This window comes from Myotis daubentonii, chromosome 1, assembly GCF_963259705.1.
Source record: "Myotis daubentonii chromosome 1, mMyoDau2.1, whole genome shotgun sequence".
NCBI classification, from domain to species: Eukaryota; Metazoa; Chordata; class Mammalia; order Chiroptera; family Vespertilionidae; genus Myotis; species Myotis daubentonii.
Window position 1 is genome coordinate 205,720,165 of NC_081840.1, and position 26,765 is coordinate 205,746,929.

General features: G+C 37.4%; 1 protein-coding gene across 5 annotated transcripts; it reads right to left on the minus strand.

Moving 5' to 3' along the window:
- Positions 1–313: 313 nt before the first annotated feature.
- GUF1 (GTP binding elongation factor GUF1) lies at positions 314–26,633 on the minus strand. 5 transcript variants are annotated; one of them, XM_059672025.1, is made up of 17 exons: positions 26,469–26,633; positions 23,697–23,808; positions 23,400–23,548; positions 23,047–23,127; positions 21,603–21,680; positions 21,304–21,387; positions 17,962–18,026; positions 15,739–15,942; positions 13,747–13,886; positions 12,514–12,637; positions 11,561–11,693; positions 10,580–10,723; positions 9,346–9,479; positions 8,159–8,260; positions 7,176–7,295; positions 3,110–3,146; positions 314–2,294 (listed from the first exon to the last, which is right to left on the minus strand). In XM_059672025.1, exons 1-17 carry the CDS (start codon positions 26,631–26,633, stop codon positions 2,157–2,159), a joined length of 2,010 nt encoding a protein of 669 aa, XP_059528008.1. In that variant the 3' UTR covers positions 314–2,156. The 5 variants fall into 5 exon arrangements, with proteins under 5 accessions (XP_059528008.1, XP_059528035.1, XP_059528017.1 ...); XM_059672052.1 differs by lacking the exon at positions 26,469–26,633 and adding an exon at positions 25,768–26,039; XM_059672034.1 differs by lacking the exon at positions 23,047–23,127.
- Positions 26,634–26,765: the final 132 nt, after the last annotated feature.

A 26,765-nucleotide genomic window follows, 5' to 3' on the forward strand; every position in this document is an offset into this window, starting at 1 on the left:
GGGATGGTAATAGTGTCTGTACCTTGATTGTTGCATAAATTGAATGAGCGAATGCTTATAGAGCTCAACACAGTAGCTGTCACATATTAAACTCAATAAATGATGGGCATTCCAATACTCATAGTTTATAATATTTCAAGGTTTGCAAATTTCTTGAAAATATAAGGTCCTCTGGGGGATATACTTAGAAGGTATACAACTTTAAAACATGAAAATCATCTATTTGAGAGCATGGCCAAAGGAGAGAACTGAAATTTATGCTAAAAATTTTGAAAAGTACTTTTTTGTACCTTTATTGCTATCAGGAAAACTATTCAAGAGTCAGAGGTTAAAGGAAACGAATGTATCCAAACTGAAAACATACTAATAAAGCACAAATACCAAATAGATATGTGGTGCAGAATATGTGCCCAATAACAACATGTAACTTTTTCCTAATAATAGAAAACACTTTTGTTTAAACTGTATTTAAATGCTTTTCTAGTTTCAAATATAGTGCCATTTCCAAAATACTGTTGTCATGTGTCTCATATTTCACCTATTTTATTAGAGCTAGAAAGGAGAGGCGAGATATCTGAGCTAATTTAACTAGGACTAAATCACAAGTTATTTTAACCCTTATATACAATTTTAAGTAAATCCCCACTACCTTAAAATTATCATGTAATAACCATGGTATAAATTGATAGTCTTATCCCTCAAAGATATTTACCTCATCCAATTCAGTCAAGGAAGAGGACAAAAATCAATAGCTAAATTACATGTGACTCTTAACCTGGGTTTGAACTGGGTAGGTTCACTTATAAGCAGATTTTTTCAATTAGCCTGTACAGTTCAACTAACCCTCCCAGTTAAACGCATTGGAACCTGCATATACAGAGAGCCAATTTAAATTAAGCATGGATTTTTGATTGCAGGCGATCAGTGCCTCTAACCCTTGCATTGTTAAGGGTCCGACTGTAGTTTACCTACAGTAATATAATCTGCCCTCTGGTTTGTTCATTGACTGAGTAAACATGGTAGTCAAGAAACATGCTTTGAAGTAAGATGGCCATTTACCACCTGTGTGACCTCAAGTAAGTTACTAAGCAATAAAGCTCAGTCTCAATTATGAAATCTAGACAATAATTATTAAACTGCCATTAATAACAGCTGCTGCTGATACCAAACCCCTATGACTTTGCACAACTGCATTTCAATGATCAAAAATAAGACAGCCCTACCCTTATTTTAACTTAGATGTATACAGTGTGGGGCAAAAATAGGTTTACAGTTGTGATTATGTGAAATAGTTTATTCTTGTTATCTATAATAAAAGCATAATATGCTAATTAGACCGGACATCCTTTGGACGACCTTCTGGACAAAGCCAGGGCTGCGAGGGAAGCCTGGGTCCCAGGGGTGCCAGAGGGAAGCGGGTGCCGGCAGCCAGGGGAAGGAAGGCCTACTCTTGCATGAATTTTATGCATTGGGCCTCGTTATTTATAATTATGGTATTATTTTCCATAAAAACTGTAAACCTTCTTTGCCTCACCCTGTACATAAACAATCCAGTGTCAAAAATTTTATCAAAAACTAGAGCACATCTAGATAGTATGTTATGTGACTTTACTTAATAACTGACTCATATATCACCTGAATTTATCCAGCTAACAACAAATTGATACTTTTGGTGATTTTGAAAATATTTCTACCATGGTCTTGAATTAGACCGATTTTTAAGTATGGGGCCTTCTTAGTGTCAGAAAAAGTGTGCATGAAAACAAAATAGGTACGATTCACTGAGCACTTACTATGTGCCATGCATTCTTCTGAGTATTTCCACCATATTACCTCATTTAACAACCTACAGAGGTAAGTATAGTTTAACCTGATCTTACTAAAGAGTAAACAGACTAAGAGAGGTAAGTAATTTACCTTGCTAGTAAGTGGTGGAACAGAAATTTGAAACCAGACGATATGCCTTCAGAGTCCAAGCTCTTATCCACTTACCAGTACTGTTCAAAGAAAAGCCAAATGGTTATATCTGAAAACCCTGAAAGTAACAAGCAAATTTTATAATTTTCATTCTGTTGTCAACATATTACAAACTTACAAGAAAAACTAAAGGACACACAACTTTTAATTAAAAAAAATTCCTTATATTTTCACACCAATTATTTATCAGTTTGTGTCTTCAGAACTTTTATAAAAGCATCTTTAGGAACTTCTATGTTGCCAACTTTCCTCAGTTTTTTCTTTCCTTCTGCTTGTCTCTTTAAAAGCTTCATTTTCCGGGTAATGTCACCACCATACTGAAAAATATTTTAAAAATTGGAAGTCCAGATCACTCCACAGAAAAATAATCATATAATTACATCAATACAACAATACAACATCCTTAAAACAACCTTACAATTATTACCCATGAGTCCATGAGGAAGACATCTGTAAAGACACCTCTCTAGTCCTCTTCCTAGCAGACCCCAATTTTACTGCCTTTAGGAATGATTAAGGCTTTATTTATTTTTGGATGGAGATGAAGATCCCCAAGGACACCCAGTACTAAATTACCCATGTCAAGGAAGAACTATCAATCTCCTTACTGATTCAAGGCTTGAAATTTTGGATTATTTTATATAGCTGTAGCCTAATATAGAAACTTACATAGGCATAAATGTACCAATCCCTATGCAAAGGGTTTAGAAACAGTATTTATCATTTGATTCTCATAATAACTGAGCTAAGAATACTTTTTTAAATAGATGAGGCAGCAAATTTGGCAAAACAATGGAGAGTGGATTTCAATCCCATACTCTTCCCACTATCTAGACATTTTCTTCAAAATCTTTCCTTATAAAATTAGATCAACAAACATGTTATAAAATACTTTCTTAGATAATGTTCTACATAAGGAAATTTTTATAAGATAAAAAATATTTAAGAACACAATCAAAATGAATATGCAATCATAGTAAAGCTGAAATTTACCAATTTTAAAAAACAACTTGGAGATGAAATAAAAGGGTATTTTAAAAACCAACAATGGAAACCAATATATGTATACCCCCTTAATTTTAAACTCAAAGCAGAACTATTATTACAAAGCAGAATACAGGTAGGTACGTACACATTTTGCCAAAACATTTTTCCTATAGGCTTTCACACTGTAAAAGAGAAAATGTTGTATAAGTACATAACTTCATTATACTATTTAAAAGTACTTTATTCTCAAAGTCTCCTCTTTATTAAAGATTTAAATGATCAGGTCAGACCTATGTAAAACTGCCATAAGTAAATAATTAGATAGCTCAAATACTCTTGTTTTATTTTCATATATTTAAGATAAAATAGAAAATGAATTCAACATAAGTACCAACATATATTTTATTAAGAATAAAAAAGGTCAAGACTGTGGGTAGCATTGATGAAGCCAAATTCAAGCATGGTATGACCTTAATTATAAGAATTATATAAGGTCATTTCTCACTCAACCTTAAAGCACTACCACTTCGAGATCCTGATTGGAGAGAACCAAGATGGCGGCATAGGTTAACGCCGGAGTTTGCTGCTTTGAACAACTACTTCAAAAGTGAAACCAAAAAACAGAAGGGACATCACCCAGAACCACAGGAACGCTGACTGAGTGGAAGTCCTACAACTAGGAGGAAAGAGAAACGCATACGGACACTCAGAGGAGGCGCAGTGCTGAAGTCAAATTCTGAGGTGCGGAGTGCGCGGAGCGGGCTGGCGGCGGAGGGCTCGGTTGTTGTTTTCAATCGGGAGGGAGTCGCAGACTCTGAGCACCAGATCCGGGCGAGTCTTTAGGGACCCAGACTCAGGCGGAAGAAGCGGGACTGTCTGGCTTCGGTCAGAGCGAGTGCAGCTTTCTCTCCGAGCTTTGCAGCGGGTGCTGGGACTCAGAGAGGCAGAGCCCCTTGGGACAGGACTGAGAGCCGCCATAACTGCTCTCTCCGGCCCACCCTGTTGATCCTGTGCGACCCGCCCCGCCCAAGCCCTGCACAGAGGCATTTGCCCGATAGCCTCAGGCAAAGGCTAGATTAGCACCTCCCTAGAGGACAGAAGTTCTCTCACTGCTGATACAGCTGATTCTCATAGCCACTTGGCCTGGAGGTCAAACCCTCCCTGGAATTAGCTACAACAATCAAGATTTAACTATAAGACTGCGAACAAAGACCACTAGGGGGTGCACCAAGGAAGCATAACAAAATGCGGAGACAAAGAAACAGGACAAAATTGTCAATGGAAGAAATAGAGTTCAGAACCACACTTTTAAGGTCTCTCAAGAACTGTTTAGAAGCTGCCGATAAACTTAATGAGATCTACACGAAAACTAATAAGACCCTCGATCTTATATTGGGGAACCAAGTAGAAATTAAGCACACACGGACTGAAATAACGAATATTATACAGACTCCCGACAGCAGACCAGAGGAGCGCAAGAATCAAGTCAATGATTTGAAATGCGAGGAAGCAAAAAACATCCAACCGGAAAAGCAAATTGAAAAAAGAATCCAAAAATGCGAGGATAGTGTAAGGAGCCTCTGGGACAGCTTCAAGCGTACCAACATCAGAATTATAGGGGTGCCAGAAGATGAGAGAGAGCAAGATATTGAAAACCTATTTGAAGAAATAATGACAGAAAACTTCCCCCACCTGGTGAAAGAAATGGACTTACAGGTCCAAGAAGCGCGGAGAACCCCAAACAAAAGGAATCCAAAGAGGACCACACCAAGACACATCATAATTAAAATGCCAAGAGCAAAAGATAAAGAGAGAATCTTAAAAACAGCAAGAGAAAGAAACTCAGTTACCTACAAGGGAATACCCATACGACTGTCAGCTGATTTCTCAACAGAAACTTTGCAGGCCAGAAGGGAGTGGCAAGAAATATTCAAAGTGATGAATACCAAGAACCTACAACCAAGATTACTCTATCCAGCAAAGCTATCATTCAGAATTGAAGGTCAGATAAAGAGCTTCACAGATAAGGAAAAGCTAAAGGAGTTCATCACCACCAAACCAGGATTATATGAAATGCTGAAAGGTATCCTTTAAGAAGAGGAAGAGGAAGAAAAAGGTAAAGATACAAATTATGAACAACAAATATGCATCTATCAACAAGTGAATCTAAGAATCAAGTGAATAAATAATCTGATGAACAGAATGAACTGTTGATTATAATAGAATCAGGGACATAGAAAGGGAATGGACTGACTATTCTTGGGGGGGAAAGGGGTGTGGGAGATGTGGGAAGAGACTGGACAAAAATCGTGCACCTATGGATGAGGACAGTGGGTGGGGAGTGAGGGCGGAGGGTGGGGCGGGAACTGGGAGGAGGGGAGTTATGGGGGGAAAAAAAGGAACAAATGTAATAATCTGAACAATAAAGATTTAATTAAAAAAATAAAAAAAAAAAAAGCACTACCACTTCTACTTTCAAAAAAATTAATTACAAATGGTTATTATTTCATTACTAATTTCACCTAATGTGAGTCAACAGTGACTAGGAATATAAAGAACAATGTATTTGTTTACCACATTAGGATGAACTAAATTTTAATATATCCATCCAAGCAGTTATAAACTAATCATCATTTCTGTAATGTTGCTGAGAATTTTGGAGAGTAAGAAACTGGAAAATAGCTCCATTTTTATGTATTTCATAAAACATAAAAATCTGTATTTTCTTTATTGTCTACCTCAGCATCCTTATGCTTGATAACTATCTAAATTGCACTTTTTAGGATATTCCCAGGTTGTCAACTCCTTTCTATCTAACTTCTAGGTATTCACGAAACACAGAATAACCAACTCTAAAGAAAAATGGTGTTAGAAAACTAAATTCATTGCAAAACTTTGTTTCCAAGACTATATAAAAATCATGGTTGTATTTCACCACCACTAATACATTAGGTTTGGGTTAAACAAGAATTGAATAGGGATTTCCATGTAAGGAGATAATTCTGATTTCCCAGAATTATTCAATCAAGGGGGGAAAAAATAGGGAATCGCTGCACGATATTTTCTGTACTTTCTGTTACTAGCAGAGCAGCTTCTTCAATGCTCTGATTTATACATCATGTACAGTGAAAAAGACCAATTTCCTATACAAATTAGCCTATCTTCCATGTCTCCGGTATCACATGTGAAGTCTGTATTATAGAATGCAAAAGCTTAACATGAGATTAGCATTCCTCTCTCACCTCTCTGATTTACAACCTGATTAGCTCTGAGGAATGCTTCTAGTAAAAATCATAACTTAGTTTTGTCTTTTGGAAGAATATCTCCAAAACCTTTTTAGTTTCAGTTCTTACTAGTTTATAATCTACTTGAAGGGATAAAACCATAAAAACTTTACCCAGGAAACTCAATAATCATTCAGTAAAATAAGTAAAAATTAAGCAATTCCTCCAACCCATATATATTTTATTAATACATGTGAATAATATCACCCCAAAGTGTTATATAATTAAAAGTAACAATCACTTAAATTAGTGGAATTAAGACATTAATGTTTCTATAAGCACTAATAAAGCTTAGGCCAGTGATTTTCAACCTTTTTCATCTCATGGCACACATAAACTAATCACTAAAATTCTGCAGCACACCAAAAAATGAATTTTTTGCTGATTTCACACACACACACACACACACACACACACACACACACACACACACACACAAAAAGGTTTACTTTTGATTCACTTACACCAGATGGCTATTGTTGTGTTGGCTGTTATCCGTTTTTTATTTGACAATCTTAAGGGAAAAGAGGTCAGTGCCCCTGACTAAATAGTTATGTATTACATTTTTTGTTTTGTTTAATATGTTTTTATTGATTTCAGAGAGAAAGGGAGAGGGAGAGAGAGATAGAAATATTAATGATTAGAGAGAATCATTGATGAGCTGCCTCCTACACGCCCCACATTGGGGATGAAGCCTGCAACCCAGGAATGTGCCCTGCCAGGGAATGGAACCTTGACCTCCTGATTCATAGGTCAACGCTCAACCACTGAGCCATGCCAGCAAGGCTTGCATGTTTTAAAAAGTCTTGCAGCACTCCAGTTGAAAATCACTGGCTTGGGCCAATGTAAAGTTAAATTTTTCAACATTTCATTTTCTGGGTATATCATTTCTAAAGCCCACCAGTAACACAAATGAATTCAACTCACGTTTCTCTTGCAATGATTTTACTTCCAATAGCAGCTTGGATTGCTATTTCAAACAGCTGCCTAGGAAGAGAATCCTTCAGACGTTCACATATGGCTTTGCCAACAGTTTGTGCCTTGTCTCTGAATCAGAGAAAATTGTTTACTTATACTAAGTAAGAATGTTTAAGTAAAAAAAAAAAAAAAGAATATTTAAGTAATGTTCTAGTTCATATGCATAATCAATCAATGTAAAGGTGATTCCTTAAAGAGGTTCAAATGGAAATCATTTATCATAAACACAAATTATCACTTACTCTGTGATTATTGCAATAACATGATTACAGAAAATATAAAAAACATACATGAGAGAATAAAAACCATTCTTAATGCCCTTCCCTTCACCCATACAAAACCACTGTTAAACATATTGGAATGTTTGTGTTAAACATATGTCCTTCTAGTCATTTTTCTACAGATTTGATTTTTACAGTTCAGATTATAGTTTGTTCTACCACTTTACTTAATAGGCATTTTCATGTCACTAAATAGTAATTTACAGTTTAGTCTTAATGACTTAAAACAGAGATTATATGAGTGCTCCATGATTTATTTTAATCAATCCACTACTTCTTGAACATCTAGGGTATTTCATTTTTCATTGTTATAAATTTCTTAGAAAGAGAAAAACTTTTTATTCTCAATTCTACACCTATCATAAAATTCAAAAAAAATTTCTTTTACTTCCTTTTACATGGTAATGGAAACATTTCTTCCCAGGACACTAATCTTTTGGATTATCATAACTCTAGTCTTCTTTTATATTTTAACAATTTGAAAAGAGAAGCATGGAAAAAGAATGGAAACAAAAACTAGTACAGGGAAATTTAATTAATTACTTTTAAATTTACAAAATGTAGCTGTCAAATAGAGCAACCAATAACTAAATAAAAACATGTCAACAGTGGTTACTTTCACATTTCATGATTAGTTTCTATTCTACTTACTTGTGTACAATAGTTACCAGCTCCTCTACAATATTTCCATTCAGTAGAATATCCATTTTTACAAGTTCTGCAGTCTGGTAGCCTGCATCTTCGTAATCAAAACTAACAAGGAAAAATGTTCAAGTAATAGATTACATTCTTTTTCTTTTCAAAACATCTTTTTTTCTACCATACCTCCCCCCAAAGATTTAACTTTCCATCAAAATGTTACCTATACATTCCAGATTAATGAATCTAAATGATCACAGTAAGGAACAAATCTCATCTTTTTTTTTTACAGTGCCCTGACCAGGGATGGAACCCACAACCTTGGAGTATCCAGATGATACTCCAATCAACTGAGCTACCCAGACAGGGCCAGACTTCATCACCTTTTTACTTTGTGAGATGAGGGTCAAAGGCAGGGGAGCATGCTCTAAAGGGGGAAGGAAAAGAAACTAGTAAGCCAGGCTAGGAAAATGGATCACTGAAGGCAAATGTCACCTTCTTTCCAATGTTCCCTCCCAGCAACTGGCTGGCTGTAAACAGCATGTATGAATGGATCCTTCTCAGATTCATAAGATTTCCTGTGTAGTTTTCTATTTCCCCTTAAATAAATGCCGTGGCATTGACAGAGAGCCATTAATAAATGAGACTTATGGATTTCAGTTTGAACCTTCACAGGGCTTTTGTGAGGATGAAATGAGTTAATACATGTAAAGCACTTAAACTGTATCTAAAAGCGTTACAACAGAGTCTAGCACATATAAGCACCTAGTGTCAAATATTAATATTAATAATATGGTCAAAGCTTACATGCTAATCAAAACACAGGTTTAACTTATAAAACAGCAATCTAATGAAAAAACATCTCAATTATGCCTACATGTCTTTCCAAATGGACAAGAACATATATATTTCTATTGTCATATTTTAAAACAAGCTGGTACCTACAGCTGCAAATGTTTTGTTTCTAAACTATGACGGTTGCAGGGTGATTGCTATTAATACTCTCTAAAACCAGATTATTGCCTAAAGTGTTCCTAAAATCCTTTCTTTCTTCAACAAACATCATTAAGCATTTACTGTACGAAAGATTCCATGTTAAGTGGTAGGCAAAATACGAAGAGTAATAAGATACTCTTGCTGGTCAATATTTAAAACACACACAACTGTTTAAGTACCTGAATTGCCCATTAAATTTTTACCTAGCATATCCAGAAGACAAGGATTTCAAAGAATCATAAAAATCCACCACAATTTCATTCAAAGGTAAGAGATATTTAAGCATAACTCTGTTTTGATCAATAAACACCATATTCTTCTGAACTGCTCTTCGAGCCTAAAAGGGCAGAAAAAAATGTGTTTAATGATCGCCTATTTGAATGATTTGAAATACAGACAGACGCCAATTACCAATGAAAATATTTCCTTAATGCTTATGAGTGGACAAAATGAAGGAATATTTCTTTAATGCCTAGTAAAAACTTGCAAGCAAAATTTATAATATAGAGAATCATTTTGTATTTCAATTATAATATACACCAAAGCTTTTAGTCTTTGTATTTAACAATTTTATCTTTTTTAATCATAGAGTACTTAATTTAACAATAAGTCAAATGTAGCTACAAATGAAGTTCTAATTTCTTATTTTATAAATAAAGAAACCTAGACGAGGGAAATTAAGTGACTGACCAAAGTTATAATATAGTTTGTGATAACAATTAAAATTTCAGTCCACTAGTCATCATTTTAGAGTTCTTTCCAATACATGTCAGAGTATTTCAAATAGGTATTTTTTGAGGGCCATGATTATATCCAGTTTTTGGTATAAATCATTTACTGCAATGTGGCGAGGACTAAAGCAAAATGGAAAATACCGTCCAATTAAAGGTCTGTCAACTATTACTATTACATTTCAAACTATAATCAATATCAAATACTCAACAAGTCTAAAAGAAATTATACTTTTATCTACTCAGGACAAATAAGCATCAAATTTCTTTTCTTTGGGCTCATTTAAAATAAAAAATGTTTTTAAATCCTCACCTGAGGATATGTTTTTTAACTGATTTTCAGAGAGAAGAAAGAGAGAGGAAGAGACAGCAAGAGAGAGAGAAAAACATCTATCAAGTGCCTCCTGGAGGCACCCCGACCAGGAATCAAACTAGCAACCTAGTATGTACCCTGACCCAGGATCAAACCCAAAATCTTTTGGTGTATGGGATGATGCTTCAACCAACTGAGCTACTGGACCAGGCTCAAAATGAATTTTAAAGTACATATGTACCTATATCCACATGTATCTAGATAAATATTGATATCTCTATTTATGTATGAAAATTTATTATAAAATTCAATGTGCTCCACAGAGAGAAATCTTTCAAAACTGCTAAAGAGGACAAAAATTTACTTTTATATTAAACTGTATTACATTTATACCTGGCAAAGCAGCATTATTTTTCCAGTAAATTCATCTGGTGTTATAATGGTGCCCAAAACAACTGGCTCCAAATATTCTGTTACTTTTGATTTATCAGGGAACTGTGCAGGATTGATTATTGTAATTTCCTTTTCTCTGTATTCCTAAAAATAAAGAAATATCACCAATAATTAAAATGAAATCTGAATAAACAATAACCATGTTTTAATTTAAAGTATGCTAGAATTTATTTTGCTATTGAATCTGTTGGAATAAAAACAATGGAATCCCTAAAGAGTAGAATATTATCTTAATGTGTTTTAGATTTAAAAGTCCTCCAATTGTAATCATTTAATATTATTAAGCTATATATTCTGGTGTTTCACATTTATTAAACACAATTTTATGTACAATTTTTAAAAGTATGATGTAAGAATACATTTTGTTCTACCCCTTATAAGGCATTATAATCAGTTTCCTCAGTTAAATTTTGTTGGAAAATACTTAAAGTTGTCAAAGTTAATATTTCTTTAAAATAAACAGATTGCCCCTTAGATAGAATACAGTATTATCCCTATCATTAACTTAAAATCTAAAATTTCCTACACCAGGTAAGAATGAATGCTTCATTTGTAATAAGATTAATTCATTCTTACACCAGGTAAGAATGAATGCTTCATTTGTAATAAAATTACTTATGACCAAAAATATATTCATCATCTTGCACTGGATTTAGAACAATATTTTCATTCCCAATTCAGTAACAGATCAGTATTGATAATGTGGTTATTTTACCAAGTAAAAGATTCCATAAATTATTTCTCACGTAGGTTCTCCATCATTAACCACAAGGTAATTTAATTTTTATTACTATTAATCAAGAAATATTTAGTTTTAATAGCTAGTCTGCTAATGGTGTACAAAGTGTCTCTTGCATTCTGCATACACGCATATGCATATACACACATTTAGTTTCCCTTTTATCCGATTCACAATAGTACCTTTATCAATTTTGCTGATGAAAGAACAGCTTTATATGGAACAGTAGGAGTTGTCAAAATAACAGAAGCATTATATTCTTGCTCTAGTCGCTGGTTGAAAACTTCCATATGCAAAAGTCCGAGAAACCCCAATCTGGGAAGAAAAAAACCAAGCTCCAAAATGTTTATGTCTCATAGGCTCTATTTTCTTTGATGAATATATTGTTACTTTGTGGGGAAGGAGTGGTATCATAAGAGTCATTCAAGCGATTCACATCATAATTACATGTTAGTATAATTTCATTAAGTAAGATTCCAGCTTTCCATTGGTATTCTATTTAAAACTAGAGGCCAAGTGCACGAAATTCGTGCATGGGGGGCGGGCGGTAAGAAGGGTCCCTCAGACCTGTACCTTCTCCAATCCGGGACACCTTGGAGGATGTCTGACTGCCGGTTTAGGCCAGCAGTGGTTGGGCCTAAATTGGCAGTCGGACATCCCTCTCACAATCTGGGACTGCTGATTCCTAACCGCTCACCTGCCTGCCTGCCTGATCACCCCTAACCACTCTGCCTGCCTGCCTGATCACCCCTAACCACTCTGCCTGCCTGTCTGATCACCCCTAACCACTCTGCCTGCCTGTCTGATCACCCCTAACCACCTCTGCCTGCCAGCCTGATTGCCCCAACCGCCCTCCCCTGCCAACCAGGTCACCCTAACCGCCTCTGCCTCAGCCCCTGCCACCGTGGCTTTGTCTGGAAGGACGTCTGGTCTAATAAGATGTTACCCTGTTATTAGTATAGATTGCTATAAAACTTACCTATAGAAGATGAATCCACAGCGTAAAATAGGCAGATATTGTTTCATTTCACTTTACACTAATATGAGTTTATTTTCAGAAATGTTCCAAAGCAAGAAACCATTTAAACTTTACCTTTCAATAAACATGGAACGGTACAATGTAGTTGAATCTTACCTCCAGCCAGCACCTAGGGCAAGGCTACTATCCCGATGAACTGTCACACTGGAATCATTTAAGGTCAATTTTTCTATAGCACTCTTCAGGTTATTATATTCAGACTGATCCACAGGGTACATTCCTGAGGACATAAGAATTTCTAATTATCACATGTGAAAAGCTGCCAAAGGAATAAATATCCAATGCTTCCAAGATCACAATTAGTCAGCTTTTAAATAATTTATATTTCACTCACCAAAATATTTGTTTGCTAAAAAAAACTATAAATGTTAAGTTACACTGACTTTAAAGTATCTTGCAAGTTTCACAGCCTTAATGAATTTATAACTGGATTCATACTTAAAGTGATGTTTTTATGATTTTACAAAAATGTCAGGAAAACTAAAAAGAACCAACTTAGGAAAATACATTGTGCTTATTTCAAGAAACAAAAGTAGAAGTCATTCCACAACCACAAATGAGACTCCATTAACAGATAAAAAACAGGAGGAGAAATGAAAAGTACACTGAATTCTGAATTCTCTATGGCAGATTATCCATTAAAATCAAAGATAAATTTTGCTTTTTTCAACTCACTAACAAAAACTACAAAGTTACTGATTTATCAGATTCTCTTTCATCTGACAACTCAAGTCCTCAACTCTCAAGTCCTTCAAAAGCCAAATGATTGACTTTGCCTGACCATGGGGATCAAAAACGTTCATCATTTGCAATGAGAGATACTTAAGGGAGAAAAACAAGGGCTGGATGCAACTTGATGATCTTCAATCAGGTCTTCCTATTTCAAATATCTGTAATTCCACACAGTCATAAAAGGTAGCAAAGTTATATATATGTGAGGTGACACTATTCTCTGCCATATCTACACTAGTACAACATTAAAGAAAGGCCAGCTAAAGGGAAGGTACCCAGTAATAAACTCATTAGAAAAAGATTTCAAATATAATGACCTGATTTGCTAAGGAAATAAGTAGGAAATTCATATTACTATACTCTTTCATATATCAGAGAACTTGTTTCTTAAGAAGTCCTAAAAAAATTTAGGAAATTATCTCCTACATAAAGTTTTACTATACATATGAAATTAGCTAATATGTAAATAGCACACACACACAAACCAAAAAGAATATGCTGGAATTAGCTGTTATTTAAAATGAGCATTTCTAGTAAATTTTATTTCAATTGACAGAATAAGATGACCCTCATCCTTTGACTTTGTGATCTCCTCACCTGCAAATACCATTGGTTTCGCTGATTTAAACCCAGGCAAGGGCTCCACTGGTTGCTTATGTAAATATAATGTATCTCCTATTTGTGCTTCAGTGACATCTTTCATCCCAGCAATCAGATAGCCCACCTGTCCTGCATATCTAAATAAAATTATTATATGGAAATATTTACTCCTTTAATGTTTTAAGTGCATATTCAAATAAGCTCTACCTTCCCAGGAAATGATCACTTTCCAAACAAAACCTCATGAGGAAACTAAGTGCTATGTATCAATTCTGAACTCTAAGGACTACCAGCAGAATACTCCATGCCTTACAGTAAACCCCATTACCAACAATAAGCTCAGGGCCTTTTTCATGACTCTGCCTACTTTTGCTTGCATATTAAACACTAGCTAAATATAATGTAAACACCGTGAAACATAACATAAGTTGCAGAAACATAAAAGACTTCTTGTAGTATTAAAACACTATTAGTGTATTGTTTTACAAATACGCTTTAAAGAAGAAAAAGAAAAAACAAGCAGAAAAAAGTGAACTCGCAACAAATCTGACATCTATTTGATGTTCCTCTTGTACAAAAAGAGCAAATCCAAAGATTTCAGAGTTTTAGCTTAATTTTTGGGGGTTTTTTTGTTTTGTTTTTAAAAAGCAAATCTACATAACACACCGAATTAACGATCAGTATATAATATATATGGTAGAATATAGAGAGACTTTAGAAATACTTGAGTAAAATTAAGATAAACTACTTTATGACTCTCAAATAAAAATGTAATGAACAAAATGTGCTAGTTTTAGACAAACAACTTTAAACTATCAAGTGAGATCCATATAGTCACGTGGTTCAATATCTTAATTTTTATACAAATAAGGAAACAAAGACCATAGAAAGCTCCAACTAGGTGACCTAGAGTACTGATAGAATTAAATATTTATTTATTTATTTATTTATTTATTTATTTATTTATTTATTTATTTATTTATTTTTAAAATATATTTTATTGATTTTTCACAGAGAGGAAGGGAGAGAGATAGTTAGAAACATCGATGAGAGAGAAACATCGATCAGCTGCCTCCTGCACACTCCCCTCTGGAGATGTGCCCGCAACCAAGGTACATGCCCTTGACCGGAATCGAACCTGGGGCCCCTCAGTCCACAGGCTGACGCTCTATCCACTGAGCCAAACCGGTTACGGCATAGAATTAAATATTTAAAAGCGAACTCAGAATTCAGTTTTTCCAGTGCAACTACCTTGCTAACCCCACATGCAGGAATTCTAGTTAATCAAAGTTCTATCATGAATTCCACACTCAAGAGAAGAATTATGAGATTTTCTTCATTACTTTTATGTTGAAAAATTTAATTATGAAAAATAAAATGTCAACAGCCCTGGCTGGTGTGGTTCAGTGATTAGAGCACCAGCCAGTGCACTGAAGGGTCTCAGTTTTGATTCCCAGTCAAGGGTACATACCTGGGTTTGGGGTTTGCTCCCTGCCCCTGGTCAGGGTGTGCAGCAGGCAACCAATTAATGTGTCTCCCTCACATCAATGTTTGTTTCTCTCTCTCTCTCTCCCTCTCTCATTTCTCTCTCTCTCTCTCTCCCTCTCTCTTCTACTCTCTTTCTGAAAAGCAATGGGAAAAATATCCTCAGCTAAGGATTAACAACAACAAAAAGATGCCTGATATGAATATAGATATGGGTGAAGAAACTATGTCTTTCGCTGTCTCAACGAATGCATCAATATAGAATCCTTATCTGCACTGAGTCACAAAATTAGTTATGACTAGTCAAAAGGAATAAAAATATATCCGATTATTATCCTTCACACATGAGATTCCTTTCAAAAGATCATTCACTAGATAGGTGCTTTAGATAACCAGGTTTTGTTTTTTTTCCCCGAGTCTTCAAATTGGGATCAATCTAAGTTGAGAAAGAATGAGATAGACATATAAGTGTATTGTACTTATTTACTAATGTGTATTACTTACAGTTTATGAGTTGGCTGCTCATTAGGATTCAGAACTCCTACTTCATTAACTTCATATGTCTTTTGAGTATGTGCAGATACAATTTTATCTCCTTTTGAAACCACTCCATCAAATAATGCTACATTGGCTATCACACCCCTATACTGGTCAAAGGTGGAGTCAAATACCAAAGCTCTCAGGGGACTGTTGCGATGCACTTTAGGACTATTAAAAATAAGTAAAAAGTAAATACAGACATAGTAAATTAAAATCTTAATAATAAAGTGCCTATTTTTAGCTCAAATACTATGCTTACTTTATTCTAGTACTAAAGAAAGGTTGATGACTGACAGCCAACATAAGATCTTTCTATAAAATAAGGTGTAATGTCTACTTTTATATTACCAGGTGTACGGTTAATAATGCAGACTTTGTAATCAAAGAAAACATGATAATTTCAAGAGAAACAGCAAAAGTGTTTTATTCAAAATAATGTCCACCGCTAGCTACACATTTCCCCATCTTTCAGGTAATTTGTGGATACCATCCCAATAGAACTTTTCTTGTTTTTTTTTTTTTTTTAATATATTTTATTGATTTTTTACAGAGAGGAAGGGAGAGGGATAGAGTTAGAAACATCGATGAGAGAGAAGCATCGATCAGCTGCCTCCTGCACACCCACTACTGGGGATGTGCCTGCAACCAAGGTACATGCCCTTGATCGGAATCAAAACAGGGACTCTTCAGTCCTGAGGCCGACTCTCTATCCAGTGAGCCAAATCAGCGAGGGCAGAACTTTTCTTGTTTTGAGGCAAACCATTCAGAGACCCAGTTTTTCACTTCTTCATATGTTTTGAAGTGCTGCTCAAAGTGCGTGTGCCATCGTTCGGAACAAGTGGTAATCTGAAGGAGCAAGGTCTAGTTAATACAACAGGTGGGTTAATACTTCCTAGGCAAGATCTTTTAACGTGTCTTTAACTGGTTTTGAAGTGTGTGATGGTGCGTCATCATGAAGCAGAATTACTTTGCTGTGTCTTCTGGAACATTCTGGTCATTTCACGACCAAAGAGCGGTTCAAATTGATTATTTGTTGTTGATATCGATCAGTATTAACAGTTTCACCTGGTTTTAGAAGCTCATAACACACCACACCTTCCTGACCCCACCAAACACAGAGCATTGTCTTCTTTCCGAAGCAATTTGGCCTTGTATCGATGTTGATGGTGGACCATCAACCCATGATTCTGTGCGTTTGGGGTTCTCATCACCAGTCACAATTTAATGCAAAAAAGACGTTCTTTAGTGCCATTGAAGCAACATTTTACTGATGACATTTGGTTTTCCATTTGTCTTTCGTTCAGTTGATATGATACCCATTTTCCTTCCTTTAAAATCTTTCCCATTGCTTGTAAATGATCGGAAATTGTTTGCTGAGAAACGTTTAATCTTTCTGTAAGCTGCTTCTGAGTTTGACATGCATCTTCATCCAATAATGCTTGTAATTGTTGGTCTTCAACCTTTTTCAGTTGACCTGGACGTTCTTTGTCTTTCACATCAAAATCATCACTTTTAAAGCATTTAAACCAGTATCTTGAGATGGAGCATGTTCACCATAAGCTTCCCGAAGTATTCAGCAGCACTTTTCTTCAAAATAAAGTCATGAATTATAACTTCCTGCAAATGCTCTTTTTTGGGGGCACGAAATTCAACATTTTTAAGTGTAAAAATATCTATGATGTTAACACCTTCAGCATATTTGACATATGAAGTTTTGAAGCTTGTTGTCAATACAACAAAATAGCATACATATCAAATCACACATATATATATATATATATATATATATATATATATAAACATATGTGTAACTCCATCTATTGAAAAAGATCCACATTATTAACCGGTACACCTAGTAGTTTTAATTTAACTTCAAGTTTTATATAAATGACTGATTTAAAATACTTATAAAACTGATGACATATATTTGTTCAGTATTAAAGCAAAGAACAATAATTGTTAATATATTCAAGTCTCCTTCTTACAATGATTGTTAAGAACAGATCCCTGTCCTCCTTTTTTCTATACTGTATTTGCCTTCTATATGTTACTAAAAATAAATTTAAATATTTATTTTCTTTCACCACAGGAGTATATTTACCACATATACTAAGCTAAAATAACAGATCAAATAGACGGTTTTTGTGCTATTAAAAATAAACAGTACAGAAATAGCAAAAGACTTACGGGGGTATTCTTTCGATGACTGCCTGAAGAACACTTTCAACATTTGTTCCCAGTTTAGCAGAAATCTAAAAATATATGTGTAAAAACACAAACATTTAAAATTTAAACTCTACCTTTTTTCTATCCTGATGACAGAACTTTATGATCACAATAAAGAAAGAATTCTAACACTTATCAATTTGTTTGAAGATCATCGTAGAAGGAAGCACAAATATATAGTACTATAGGCCCAGTGCACAAAAATTTGTGCACTGGGGGGGGGGGGGGTGTCATTCAGCCCAGCCTGTGCCCTCTCGCAGTTTGGGACCCATCAGGAGATGACCACCTGCTGGCTTAGGCCTGCTCCCCGGGGGATTGGGCCTAAGCTGGCAATCAGACATCCCTCTGGCAGCCCTCAGGGGATGTCCACTTGCCAGAGGGGAGCAGGCTTAAGCTGCAGTCGGATAGCCTTAGCTCTACTGAGGAGGCAGCAGAGGCTCCCACCACCACCGCTGTACTGGCAGCCGTCAGCTATGCTTGTGGCTGAGCTGAGCTTCCCCATGTGGGAGCACACTGACCACCAGAGGGCAGCTCCTGCATTGAGCATCTGCCCCCTGCTGGTCAATGTGTGTGTCATAGTGACCAGTCATTCCCAGTCTTTCTGCTGTTAGGGTCAGTTTGAATATTACCCTTTTACTATATAGGATAGAAGCCTGGTGCATGGGAGGGGGCCGGCTGGTTTGCCCTGAAGGGTGTCCCAGATCAGGGTGGGGGTCCCGCACTGGGGTGCCTGGCCAGCCTGGATGAGGGGCTGATGGCTGTTTGCAGCTGGTCATACCCCCTTAAGGGGGGGTCCCCACTGGGGTGCCTGGCCAGTCTGGGTGAGGGGCTGAGGGCCGTTTTCAGGCTGGCCAGAGACTGAAGCTCCCAGCCTCTCCTTTTTTTCATTTTATTCTGGGATTTATTTACCTTCTATAATTGAAACTTTGTTGCCGTCATTGGAGCTGAGAGCTAGGCTCCTGCTCGCTCCAGCTCTGAGGCCACGGCCTGCTGAAAGCTGGTATCTGGGGTTTGTTTAGCTTCTATAATTGAAACTTTGTTGCTTTCAGAGCTCAGAGCCAGGCTGCGGCAGGCAGGGAACCTTGGCTTCCTCCATCACTGGAGCAAGCAAGCCTCCTGCTCGCTTCAGCTGCGTGGCTGCCGGCCGCCATCTTGGTTGGGTTAATTTGCAGATCTCACTGATTAGCCAATGGGAGGCGTAGAGAAGGTACGGTCAATTACAGTGGGGCCTTGACTTATGAGTTTAATTCGTTCTGTGATGGAGCTCGTAACTCAAATTATTTGTATGTCAAATCAAAAGTGAACGAGTGAGACACGTGATGCTGGGCTGATGTTGTGGCGTTCACTGTGACGTTTGCTGCACCAACTAGCGGTGCGGTATCTGAAGCTGGCTTGTAACACGAATTTTAGCTCGCTACTCAAAGCAAAAAATCGGCCGAGAGACGGCTCGTATCTCAAAAAACTCGTTAGTCGGGATACTCGTAAGTCAAAGCCCCACTGTACCATGTTTGTCTATTATTAGATAGGATACTGACAAATGTCCTCCCAGTACAGTTAGGTGTTTTTATGACTCTTGGATTAAATTATAGGAGTATTCTGATTATGATGTTGAAAGAGCAGTGGACTTTGACCTATACATACTTCTTTGAGCTTTAAGTTCTTCATCTGATGAATAATCATTCATATTTTGCCTAAGTTTCAAGGTTATTGGTGACTAGAATAAACACTATATGTGGATGGCATGCAGGTAACTTATAAAGCATATTATTACTATTGTTCTTACACTGAAAAAGCAAAAGACTCAAAATACATGTGCCTGAATGACCTTTACCATTATCAGTAATTGGACTGTCTCTGAAATCTTGATTTCAAAACCCATTTCCTGAATACCACCTCCTATCTTCCAAATTTCCTGTACATCAGTTTTGCAACTCAGCAATGAAGACATTTTGGGCTAAATCTGTTTGGGAGCATATACTGTGCATCATAGGATGTTTTAACAGCATCCATGAAATCTCATCTATCAACATGATGTCAGCAGCAACCCCACTTCTGCCAACAAAAAACGCCTTTAGACATTGCCAAATGCTTCCTGGGGGGCAAAACTAAACCCTAAAGAGAACCACTTCTCTAGGTTCTAGTACGTTTAAATAATCCTTCAAAATCACAACCTCTAATTTATTGAATGGATTACTTTTAAAAATCATCCATTAATCCTCTACTCCCTCATTTCCTAGCTGAGACTCCAAGCTCTATTACTTACAATCACTGTTCAACCACCTTCTATTCTCTATTATAAGCAGATGGTAAAACCCCCACTGTGAATGCATCCAACTATATGCTTTTTCTATGCTTATAAACAAAGTAGCTTAACATAACTGGAGAAAAATGAAGTAAATGGTCTAACTAGTTTCTTTTGAATGTATGACCACAAATGTCACTATGTAGTTAACACTTCCTGGAAGTCCCAGAATGCATACGCTCATAAATTCACATTACCACTCAGTAAAAGTGGAAGCTAAATGTTATAGTGTTGCACTGACATACTTACTACAAAGTATGTAGCACTGCAGTTTGGCTGTGGCTATTTAACACCCAAAACAGCATTGAAAAGTACATTTAAAAATTCAAATTTAGCCCTAGCCAGTTTGGCTCAGTGGACAGAGTGTTGGCCTGCGGACTGAAGGGTCCTGGGTTTGATTCCAGTCAAGGGCTCGATCCCCAATAGGGGGCATGCAGGAGGCAGCTGATCAATGATCTCACTCATCATCTATGTTTCTATCTCTCTCTCCCCCTCCCTTCCTCTCTGAAATCAATAAAAGTACATTAAAAAAATAAATAAAAATAAAAATTCAAATTTAAAATATAGTATTAACTTTGACATAAATAATATCTATCCTACAATTATTATCATAGCTAGCTCTTTTATATAGAGAAAGAAGTTATTTCTCAATTCCAAGAAAACATACAAATGCCTTAAAATTAGTTTGAACGTGTTCTTCAAAGAAAATATTTCCATAGAGGCAAAATGGGCATATATTAGGTAACTAGATCTGTAATCTTAAGAAAGTGATTAAAATCTTTGAGCCAGTTCTTTCTTCTGTATCACAAGAATTCCTATCTGTCCTAACCATGTAATAAGAATTTTTGGTAAGGATCAAATGAAATATTAGTAAAAAGAACTTGGTAAAACTATAAAAACATGATATAATGATGGGCTATCAAAAACTCCAAAATTTCACTTAGACCAATTATCTCAGATTTTCAAAATTATAACCAAGTCTTGAAATAAAGGTATTTTACCTTAATGCATTCATCACTAGGAATATCAAACACCTTTTCAATTTGTTTTACAACCCTTTCAGGATCAGCATTCTTCAAATCTATCTTAAAAAAAAAAAAGAATTCATTATGTCTTAATTTAATACAAATAAAGTGTATTTCATACTAAATAGCATTATGAGATAGTTAAAAGCAAACTGACCCCACAATGATTTTTCTTTCAAAAGTATTAAAATAATCTAGGCACAGGCAATATAAATTTAATAAGCATGGTTTACAAAGTAAAGAAATAAATAACATTTTTGTGTCACTGTAATTACCTTGTTTATAACTGGAATTACCGATAGTTGTGCTTCAAAGGCAAGAAAGAAGTTTGCTACAGTTTGGGCTTGAATACCCTGGAAAAATCAAGACACAGGATTTCTAGCATCTATCACAAACTTATAATTCAAGACCATTCCACATCTTCACCAAAAGCAGAGGCATAAGACAAAATATGGTACCTATACTTCCATGCATCTGGATATGCTCTGTGAAATTCCTTTCAGTTCAGGAAGCATTTATTAAAGGGGACTATGTTAGGCTTGGAGACACAAAGGTGAAACATAGACCCTCAAGTCATCAAAGCCTACTATAGGTACTAGAGGCCTCATGCACCTGTGGGGTCCGGGCCAAAACCTGCTCTCTGACATCCCCCGAGGGGTCCTGGATTGCGAGAGCATGCAGGCCAGGACAAGGGACCCCACCAGTGCACAATGGGGGCCAGGGAGGGATGTGGGAGGTTGGCCAGCCGGGTAGAGACCGTGGGAAGGCTCCAGGGCGGGTCCGGCTCGTCTCATCTCGCTCAGTCCTGATCGGCCGGACCCCAGCAGCAAGCTAACCTACGGTCAGAGCATCTGCCCCCTGGTGGTCTGTGCACATCACAGTGACTGGTTGACAGGTTGACTGTCTGCCTCCTAGTGGTCAGTGCACGTGATAGTGGCTGGTCGACCAGTCGACTGTTTGCCCCCTGGTGGTCAGTGCCCGTCAGAGCGAGCGGCTGAGCAGCCTTAGCATATCATTAGCATATCACGCTTTGATTGGTTGACTGGATGACCGGACGCTTAGCATATTAGGCTTTTATTCTATGGGGGCAGCGGCATGATACAGTTTATAAAGTCCAGTAGTTTGTATATAAGATAGAGATTGACTTTCCTCTGGATTTTGAATGAAAAGTTTGTGAGAAACTGAGTATAACAAAAGCTTATTTTCCATAGCATATCGTAATTCCTATATGGTCATTTAGTTACTATGTTCATATGGTATGTTTGTAACACAAAAGAAGTTGGTAATGTTATTAGTATGTTTCTTTAAACTTAACACTTCTCATATTATTACCTTAAAATCACCCAAAATGGCCTCAAAAGTAAAGATTTATTTTCAACATCTGCTAAAAACTGATATGGAACACTCAGATTAAGAGCTGTTAAAAACTGAGGGGTTTTTTTGGTAGGATGTAACTGACTTATTTCAACAAAAACTACAATTAGACAATTTCTCTGACCGGCTTAAAAATGTTAAAAGATGAACAAATGAATTTCAAAAAAACACTTTAATGTAATAAACTTCAAATTAACAGGACCAAAACATATGATTTTGGTTAAGTAAAACAATAAATCTTATTTTTTTCAAACACAAAAATTGTATTTCCAAAACCCATTTTAAGGAAAACATCTGGAAACAACCAAACAGTATGTCACATGATATAAAATTAAAGGCACCTACCTCATTTGCATCAACCACCAGTAAAACACCCTGGCAAGCAGACAGTGACCTGGATACTTCATAACTAAAATCAACATGGCCCTGAGAAACAAAACATAGTGATACCTCTAAATGTTAGCTACAGTTTTTTAGGGGGAGGGGCATTAAGGCAAATCTAATGACTCCACAGTAAACAAAAGGTTACTTCGGTTTAGCCCACGCTTGTGAAACAATTTATACTAACCTACGAACAATGAGAAAACAAAAAACAAAGTTAGGTGTTTAATGTTCAATTTAAAAACTAAACAAGGATTTGTTTGCATTATCAATACAAGACTCACTAATGACGGAAACAAAATTAATATTAAACTTACTGGTGTGTCGATGAGATTTAAAAGATACTGTTTTCCTTCATTATTATAGAAAAGAGATGCTGTCTGTGCTTTAACAGTGATTCCTCTTTCTCGTTCCACTTGCAATTTATCAAGAACTTGCTTATTATTCTTTGTTTTATCAATTGTCCCTATAAATAGAAATTCATAATTTTATATGGACTCTTAAAAAGAAACAATACAGTATATAAAATTAAAACAAAATTTAAAAAACATGGTAAAAACAACAATCAATTATTCATTGCCATCAATTAACTATATAATATGAAATGAAAATACCTGTTAATTCCAGGAGCCTGTCAGCTAAAGTACTTTTGCCATGATCCACATGTGCAATGATACTGAAATTTCTAATATTTTCAACAGGGAATCTAGACATATCAACTTTTTCCTGGAAAGGAGGGAGAAATATTAGATTTATGAGTGTAAATTTCATACAATATGAAACAAGTATAGTGATTCAAAGAATATTCTTTTAATATTCTTCTTTGAAAAATTTCACTCATCGCATCTATATTATTTATATTTTTTATTCCCCTAACAATAAAGTCACATATAGTTAAACTCATATTATAAGCAATGAATTATGACTTATTAAACATGTTTTACTGTCAAAGGCGACTAAATAAAAGTTCTTAATAGTATTTCCACCACTTAGAGCAGTGGTTCTCAACCTTGGCTGCACATTAGAATCACCTGGGAATCTTTGTAAAATCCTTATTTCTGGGCCTCATCCTCCGGAAATTCTGTTTCTTTGTTATGGGGTGGGGCCACAACATTAGTAACAAAGAAACAGAATTTCCGGAGGATGAGGCCCAGAAATCAGGATTTTGAAAAGATTCCCAGGTGATTCTAATGTGCAGCCAAGGTTGAGAACCACTGACTTAGAGGGTCAAGGAGAAACTGAATTTATTTTCATAGGTGGAGAACACAAGACATCTAGAACTTATGAACTGCTAAGAACACAGAGTCTAACAAACTTCTTTGAGGCCCCCCAAAAAAAAAAAAAGTTCTAGAAAAGCCTGGGGGTGGGGGGGGAGATAAAAATGAAATCCTTTGCCTGCATCACACATTTAATTACCAATTAGGTCTATTTAAAAATCTGTGCTCCTAATAGAATCTTCAAAAGTTTAATTTAGATACAATTTTGTTACTCAGCAACTTCCCCGAAGAGGGAGAAAGGTCACATCAGCAAAAAGAACTCCTATTTATTATCTTAAAATTCAAAACTATTTTAAAATACAACTCCCGACTTTTAGTTCACACATCTTCTTAAATTTTTACCAGGACTCACTACAAACTGCTGAACAAATTGGTATCCAAGTAAAATATGTCAGTTTATTTTATAATCAGCTCCCCCAAAAGTGCCATGAAATTACAATGAAATACAACGTTCTTATGAGCTTTAAGTTTCCTTGTTATGAATGCTCCAAGAAAGAGAATAACGGTGCAACTATGCCTGCAAGAAATTCTGCAAAAAAAAAACACAAAAAAAACTACACCGGATCTGTTTGCCCTGTATGATCCCTTCCCCGCCGTTCAAGAGACACACCGGTAAGTTTAATATTAATTTTGTCCCCATTGTTGGCGAGTCTTGTACTGATAAGGAAACAAATCCCCGTTTAGTTTTTAAACTGAACATTGAACACCTTTTCCCCTCATTGTTCTTAGGTTGGTGTAAACTGTTCCACAAGCGTGGGCTGAACAGAAGTAACCTTTGACTGTTTAGATTTGCCAGGATGCCCCGCCCTCGCCGTATTTAAGGGCTTTCAACTGTGGCACAAATTCCTTTTAAATTCCAGTCATGCCCTGACCGGTTTGCTCAGTGGATAGCGCATGGGCCTGCAGACTCAAGGGTCCCAGGTTCGATTCTGGTTGAGGGCATGTACCTTGGTTGCGGGCACATCCCCAGTGGGGGTGTGCAGGAGGCCGCTGATCGATGTTTCTCTCTCACGGATGTTTCTAACTCTCTGTCCCTCTCCCTTCCTCTCTGCGAAAAATCAATAAAATATATTTTCAAAAAAATAAAATAAATTCCACAGTCATTTTAGAAATGGGGAAAACTGGCTAATGTTAAGTTTTATTTTTTTCCCCCAGTTACTCATAACTTGCAATCAATCACTTCACTTTCCCGTCTGAACTCTCTCTCTCTCTCTCTCTCTCTCTCTCTCTCTCTCTCCCGGGCAGTGTCATTTTTCAGATTCTTCTCCCCCGCGCCCCCCCCCCCCCTCCGCACCCGGCGCCCACCGTCTCCAACCACAAGGGCAGAGCCCGATGGACACAGCTTCGCTCGGGCTGCGGTAAAACACAAGGACACCGCCCAAGCCAAGGCATGCCTCGCACTGCTTACATTCTAGGCATCGGACTACAAATTCTCTGCCTTCCCTCGCGCGGTCCTCACAAACGGGCATTCCACGTTTTTTATTCCTGTCTCATGTCGTCGATGCAGCAGCATCCACAGGAGGGTCGAGGGGCTGCCCAGGTCGCAGGGCTAAGGCATGGCAAGGGAACTGAGAGCCCCCTAGCTGACAGTGCTTCTCAACCTTCTGGCCCTTTAAATACAGCTCCTCCTGTTGTGACCCAATCATCGAATTATTCTCGTTGCTACTTCATGACTGTAATGCTGCTGCTGTGATGAATCGTCATGTGAATATCTGATGTGCAGGATGGTCTTAGGCGACCCCTGTGAAAGGGTCGTTCGACCGCCAAAGGGGTCGCGACCCACAGGTTGAGAACCGCTGCCTGAGCTTCCTTGGCAGGATTTTAGGAGGAAAGTAAGAGATGCCAAGCGTCTAGCTCACCGCCTCCCATAAACTGAGCTACCGGCATCATCAAGGAGGCAACACGGGAAGTGACTGGTCCAAGGTCACCGGCGGGAGGCCGGGAGCTGAGCAACCACAGCAGCGCTCGCGCCAGCTCCGCCTCCTTCGCGGGGTCGCCACCCGCGTGGACAGGCCGTCAGTCCTAGGAAGCCCTTCCCGCCTCCAAACCCTCGGGAAGCTCCCTCCCGGTTTCCCACACGGAGCTGGCCAGAACCGAGGCGGCGGTCACCTTGCGCGCGGCAGAGCTGCAGAGCCTGTCCAGAGCCCAGGAGTCGCCAGCGGCCCCGCCGGTCCGCGCGCCCGGAGGCCAAGGCAGCGCCCGACCCGGAGCCCAGGTGACCCACGCCGCGAGCGCGCGTCCGCGCCACCAGCCCCGACCCGCCAGGACCCGCATCCCCTCGGGCGACGCAGGCGTCAGGGGAAGGTCCCGAGGCGCATTAGGAACATCGCCAGCCGCTCGGTTTCCTCCAAGACGCCGCGTTAGGGGCGGCGAACAGGATCCAACCAGCCTTTCGGAAACCTAGGG

What these genes read in the sequence shown, in the direction of transcription:
- GUF1 (XM_059672025.1), bottom strand. Translation starts at nt 26,633, where the DNA reads ATGCGGGTCCTGGCGGGTCGGGGCTGGTGGCGCGGACGCGCGCTCGCG. An exon ending in CATCAGCAAAATTGATAAAG is followed by an intron (nt 10,724 to 11,560) that starts GTACTATTGTGA and finishes CTTTATTTTTAG; the next exon opens with GAATACAGAGAAAAGGAAAT. An exon ending in CTGGTAACTATTGTACACAA is followed by an intron (nt 7,296 to 8,158) that starts GTAAGTAGAATA and finishes TCTCTGATTCAG; the next exon opens with AGACAAGGCACAAACTGTTG.